The sequence below is a fragment of the Grampus griseus genome (genome assembly GCF_964374135.1).
Source record: "Grampus griseus genome assembly, chromosome: 2".
Lineage (NCBI taxonomy): Eukaryota > Metazoa > Chordata > Mammalia > Artiodactyla > Delphinidae > Grampus > Grampus griseus.
In genome coordinates this window covers 119,003,717-119,009,909 of record NC_139018.1, presented here as the reverse complement: position 1 = coordinate 119,009,909, position 6,193 = coordinate 119,003,717, and the positions used below count along the sequence as shown (strand labels likewise).

General features: G+C 59.6%; 1 protein-coding gene across 1 annotated transcript; it reads left to right on the top strand.

Moving 5' to 3' along the window:
* Positions 1–564: 564 nt before the first annotated feature.
* ISL2 (ISL LIM homeobox 2) lies at positions 565–5,623 on the top strand (the record flags this gene model as incomplete). Its single annotated transcript, XM_082649548.1, has 6 exons — positions 565–622; positions 1,472–1,661; positions 1,946–2,208; positions 4,046–4,329; positions 4,941–5,108; positions 5,507–5,623. The coding sequence occupies 6 exons, from the start codon at positions 565–567 to the stop codon at positions 5,621–5,623; spliced, it is 1,080 nt and encodes a 359-aa protein (XP_082505674.1).
* Between the last annotated feature and the right edge of the window lie 570 nt (positions 5,624–6,193).

Below are 6,193 nucleotides of genomic sequence, written 5' to 3'. Positions count from 1 at the left end.
CAAGGGAGCATCTAAAGGACAGGCCCCCCTTCACTCCCCCAGGTATCCATCACCCTGCTCGAGCGCGCCTTGGGAGACCGCACCGCAAGTCCAAGAGGAAGTTCAGAGCTGCGGCGGCAGCAGAGACAGCTCAGCGGTGACACAAGGTCCAGCCGGGATAGCCCGACCCAGCGCCAGAGTGAGGATCCTTGTACATTTCAGGGGAGGGGGGGCTGCGCTCCATTGTTCACTCTGGGCCAATCAGGGTTAGCCCATTTCCTCCCAGCCAATCCTCCGTCACCCCCGCCTTCCACCCAATCTAACCCGCCCATCGGCCCCCAGGTCCCCAACACCTCCCCTGCATCCCCAGCGGTTCTGGGGAAGCTTCGTGACGCCACAGGTCCCGCCCCCAGCTCCGGCCACGGGCGAATGCGTGCTGACGTCATGCTGCGTGCGGGCCGGTGCGGAATCGCTCCTTCAACTCCGCGGGGCAGGAGGAGTTAGTTAGCAAAAGAGCCGAGGCTGGGCGCGCGACCTTCGTCCTTCTGCCCCTGGCCGCACGCTTTGCGCACATCTCTTTTCTGCATGGTGGATATTATTTTTCATTATCCTTTTCTGGGTACTATGGGGGATCATTCCAAGAGTAAGTCTTCCTGTGTGTGTGTGTGCGTTGTTATGTGTGTGTGCTTAATATGCAATATTTCTAACGCAGAAGAATGTTTAGTGGATTCTACAAGTGGCTTCTATTTGACAGGACACTGGGAGAGAAAAAAAAGAAAACGAATGCATTTTCCTGCAGGACCGCTTATCCGTTGGAATCCTGTTGTTTTAGTTTATAATTAAACACTCTTTCTCAAGCCTGCTAGGCTGACCTCAGGCTGTGAAATCTGCTTCTGTTTCGCGCTAAGGCAATAGGTTTGATTTAGGGATGTGGGCTTTTTTGTTTGCTTGCTTGCTTGCTTGTCTTTCGGCCTTTCCAATAAGGAAGATTTCTCTAGCTTGATGTGGGATATTTAAACTAAGAAATGTCAGAGGATGAGCGGAGACTCCGCCGAAAGCTGATGTGTCTGTATTGGGATAGGAGGGAGTCGCTGTGAGAGGGAGTGTGCGGACGGCAATGCCGGAACATCACCGTCCAGTATTGATAGTGTGGCGTCCGCAGGGTTTAAATGTCCATTTACTCTTTCTTCTCACTGACTTGTTATATTTTAGTTACAAGATATATCGATAAAACGCCTGTGTCCAAGTGAATGTAATAGCGAAAAAAATCGGGGAGGGGGATGGGGGAAGACAGAAAGCCTTCGCAAATTCAGAAGATTTTGTTTTTTCGTTTCCAATTGTCTGGACTTATGGAAAGCCCATTTCCTTTTTCTTGTGGTCGCAATTCTTGAAAGAGAGCGAGAGCGCCAGCGGGTTGGGTTGGGGCTGGAGCGGCCTCGGCCGGGGTCCGGGCAGCCAGGCCTGACACGGGCCCCGCGCCCTTCCCCGGCAGAGAAGCCCGGGACGGCCATGTGCGTGGGCTGCGGGAGTCAGATCCACGACCAGTTTATCCTGCGGGTGTCGCCCGACCTCGAGTGGCACGCCGCCTGCCTCAAGTGCGCCGAGTGCAGCCAGTACCTGGACGAGACGTGCACGTGCTTCGTGAGAGACGGGAAGACCTACTGCAAGCGGGACTACGTCAGGTGAGGCCCGCGAGAGCCCGGGCTGCGCCACCGCCCGCTGGGCCGGGGCTCGAGGATGGCGGGCCGCCCGCGCGCCCCGGCGCGGGCAGAACACGGCCCCCAACCCCGAACGCGTGCCGCCGCACACCTCCTGGCCTGGGAACCCCCCGAGGGCTGGTCCCCGCAGCCTCCCTCTGGGCCACAAAACGTCCTGGGCGCGCGTGCCCGGGGTGGGTAGCAGCCCGGCAGGCGAGGCCGGCCTCAGGCCCCGTGCTGACACCACCGCCCGTGCCTTGGGCCCGCAGGCTCTTCGGCATCAAGTGCGCCAAGTGCCAGGTGGGCTTCAGCAGCAGCGATCTGGTGATGCGGGCGCGGGACAGCGTGTACCACATCGAGTGTTTCCGCTGTTCCGTGTGCAGCCGCCAGCTGCTGCCCGGCGACGAGTTCTCGCTGCGGGAGCACGAGCTGCTCTGCCGCGCCGACCACGGCCTCCTGCTCGAGCGCGCTGCGGCCGGCAGCCCGCGCAGCCCCGGCCCGCTCCCCGGCGCCCGCGGCCTGCATCTACCAGGTAAGCCGCTTGCGCCTGGTACTGCGCCGCCGGCTCGGGAGTGAGTGCATGGGTGTGTGTTCGTATGGGGGGTGGTTGTGATCGGACGAAAAGTTGTCACTCGGGTGTATTTCCGTTTGCCTGCAGTGTGGGGTTTTCTGGGTGAGTTCAGAACCCTGTGTTAGGAACGCGGCTGAGTGTGTGTTCGTGTGACGGGGAAAAATTGCATGTGGGTAAATGTGAGCCGGGATTGTGTGTATGAGTGTGCAGAATAGTGGGGAATTGTGTTGTCCGTGATCAGGAATATGTGGAACACAGTAGTAGGAGCAGGAAGGTGAATGATCACGGGGAATCTGAAGTGGTGACTTTGTCTGTGGAACTTGTACTCGGAATTTCAAGCAGTATGTGTGTCGTCAGAGAGAAAAGATAGGTTTGCCTGGGGGTATGTGTGTAAGGAATACAGTTCCCAGCCTAGAGGTGGGTTCAGCCAGCCAGAAGCCCACCCGTAAGGACAGCTCTGAAGGCTAACCACTCAACAAAGAGCTAGTGTCTGCATTTGTCTTTTGAGGCCCAGTTTGATGAACAACTTAGCCAAACGTTTCTCGGTGGGGAAGGAGTGGACGTACAGTGGACTCAGGGATCATACACCTCAGGGGATGCTCTGGGTCCTAATCAGGAGATGCCCAGAGGTGGGTTCTAAGTGTGTGGTTACCGGGTAGGAACAGTGACTCTGGCTGAGCAGTTACCAGCAAGTAGCCACAGACCTGAAGCACCAACCTCTAGACCAGGCTGAGCCTCAGGGTGCTGTGTGCTTGAAGTGCTCCCACTTCCTTTGGTCCTCCCTTTATTCCCGTATAGAATGAGAAAATTGGGCTAGATGGGCTGTTTGTAAATATTTATCCAGATCTAGATATGCCCAGAAGAGGATATAAATTGAAACAGTGAGACTTGTATCGAAACCTGGTTCAGATGGGAGTGCGGAAGCAGGATGAAGCCAGTGTTGAGGGCACCCTGGGCTCGGGTGTCGGAGGGGCTCCCTTTTGTTTGCTGCGGGTTGCGGGTTGCGGGCCGCGGGAATCCGGCCCTAAATACCCGATTCTACTTAACCTGGGGTTGAGAGAACCCAAGGCCGAGTGAGGAAAGTGCCAGCGGCTGCGCGCGGGCCGGGAGGGCGGCCGCTGGGCCAGGGAACCTGGAGCCTTGAGGGAGGAGACCCGGCGGGCCGAGGCCCGAGGGTGGGCAGAAAGGAACCGTTCCAGGCCCTGGAGGCCCACTCGCGCCCCAGGGCAGGTCTTCGCGACACACGGCCTGGCCCTGTCCGAGAGGCCTCTGAATCAGGGAGAAGGGCTCTTGGGGGCCACCCGGGAGCGGGAGACAAGCCCCCCAATTCCGAGGCAGCGCGGCGCTTGGGGTCCGTGTGGGTCCCCTTCCCCTTTCCCCCTCCAGAGTCCCGGGCGCGCCTCCTTCCTCTTCCTCTGAAACTCCGACTTCTTCCGGAGAGCTTCCCTCGTCCCGCGGAACCCACGCGGGCATTCCTAGGGTCTGGTAAGTGGAGGAAGCACAGCGGGGGTCGGCCACTCCCGTCCCGCACAGGCCTAGCTCGGAACTCCCATGCCCCGCTTGCGCGCTGGCGAGATCGCTGCGGGGAGAGCCCTGTGGAGGAACTAGGGAAGGGACGAAAATGCACACCTTTTTCCGGGTAGGGCGAACAGACGGAAAGGGAGAGAAGACGAACAATAAAACGAAATAAACGGAATAAACGAGAAACGAAATCGGGCCTCGGAGGACTCGGCCGCCGCGGGGCCGGGCACAGGGAGAGTGAGTGGCGGTCACTCTCTCATCTCTCGCTCCCTTGCAGACCCGGGATCGGGCCGGCAGCCCTCGCTGCGTCCGCACGTGCACAAACAGACCGAGAAGACAACCCGCGTGCGGACCGTGCTCAACGAGAAGCAGCTGCACACTCTGCGGACGTGCTACGCCGCTAACCCGCGGCCCGACGCGCTTATGAAGGAGCAGCTGGTGGAGATGACCGGCCTGAGCCCGCGGGTCATACGCGTCTGGTTCCAGAACAAGCGGTGCAAGGACAAGAAGAAATCCATCCTCATGAAGCAGCTGCAGCAGCAGCAGCACAATGACAAGACGGTGAGAGACTGGGAGCTGGAGGATCGGATCGGGTGGAGCCTCGGGTTCGCCCTGCGGCATCTGCGTGCCCATTTCTGGGCCGGCTCTCGGGAGATCCAGGGGGAACTGGGCTCCCCAATAGCGTGTGTTGGTGCTTTCAGAGCAAGGCTTACCTTGAGGTTGAAGGCTTCTTAATTACTGTATCCGAGGTCAGGTCTTCCCCAGTTCCAGCGGCAGACCAGAGTTGGGGTCTGGGGCGTAGTTCGGAGTTCCAGGTGGCATGTTTGCCAGAGCCAGCAAGTCGGGGCGGGTTGTGTCCTTCTCTCAGCATGACTCGGTTTGAACACTTTTCCTCTGTAAACCTGGAGAGGGATGGGAACGCAGGCTTCACGTTCGTTCCCTTGCCATGTTGGCTTCCAGGACCGAGGCTGGCCTATGGTGGCTGTTTTTGGGCCCGAGGAATTTGCACTGGATAAGGCGGGCTCACTCGGCTGCGGACAAGTGTATGCCTCCCCTAAACCGTTTCAGGCTCCAAATCACGTGCCAGTGCCTGGGGCCCCAGTCTCAAAGATGTCGGGAAACGCAAGACCTAATTCGAGCATCTTCCACCCTCTCTCCTGCTTGTCCCGCAGAGCCTGCAGGGACTGACCGGGACGCCCCTGGTGGCGGGCAGCCCCATCCGTCACGAGAGCGCCGTGCAGGGCAGTGCAGTTGAGGTGCAGACGTACCAGCCGCCATGGAAAGCGCTCAGCGAGTTCGCCCTCCAGAGTGACCTGGACCAACCCGCCTTCCAGCAGCTGGTGAGGCCCTGCTCTACCCGCCCGGAACTCAGGACTCCGGGGGAGGTGGGGTGGATTTAGCCACTTAGCCAAGGTGGGAAGGGGTGGGGGTTTCTCAGGGGATGAGGGGCTTGGGGGGTTGGGGGGAGGTGGGTAGCTGCAACCGCACCCGGCTCATTAATTCGCTCTAAACCAGGTCTCCCTGGATTAAAGCGCTCGCAGGGGAGGTCGAGGGATTACCCAACCCGCAGCCCCGCCCTAATACCCCTGCGTGCGCTTGGGGACCTGGCCGACTTATCCAAGGGCCTGCTCCCAGCCGGTGGCTTGTCCCCAAGAGACACCTTTGGGAGTAGGTGGCCCGGGAAAACCAGCTCGGGCGCTTCTTCACCCGCTCCTTCCCGGTGTCTCCGCTGCCCCAGGTCTCCTTCTCTGAGTCTGGCTCCCTAGGCAACTCCTCCGGCAGCGACGTGACCTCCCTGTCCTCGCAGCTCCCGGACACCCCCAACAGCATGGTGCCAAGTCCCGTGGAAACGTGAGGGGGACCCTTCCCCGCCAGCCCGCGGACCTCGCATGCTCCCTGCATGAGACTTACCCATGCTCAGGCCATTCCAGCTCCGAAAACTCTCTCGCCTTTGTAATTATTATTATTGCTATTTAAAGAGAGAGGACTGAGAGAAGCGGTCGGGATAGCCAAAAGCGCCGGGACGCAACCTGCTTTCACCAGACTGGAAAGCCCTGCTCCGAGGACTTTTCTTTTTACAAAACCAGAATTTGGGTTTACTAACGTTAGCTCTGCCATCTCTTCTCCCTCGCTCGGCGTGGCCGCCGCCGCTCTATTACCGCGCCCCCCGGCCCACGCACCCACTTGTGCGTGGAGAACGCGCAGGTCAGGTCCCGCGCCGGCCCAGCCCCAAGCTCGCCCACGCGGATGCGGGCATCTGCCGCCGCCCGGCCCCGCGCTCCCAGGTGGCCTCGCCCCGGCTCTAGCGGGGAAGAGGACGGAGCAATCCAAAGGAACAGGCACTCAATCCCCCAAAGCGCATGATTGCCGGAAAAAAGTAGAAACGAGACTTTCCTTGAAAATGTTTTAAATTATCGGTCGACGG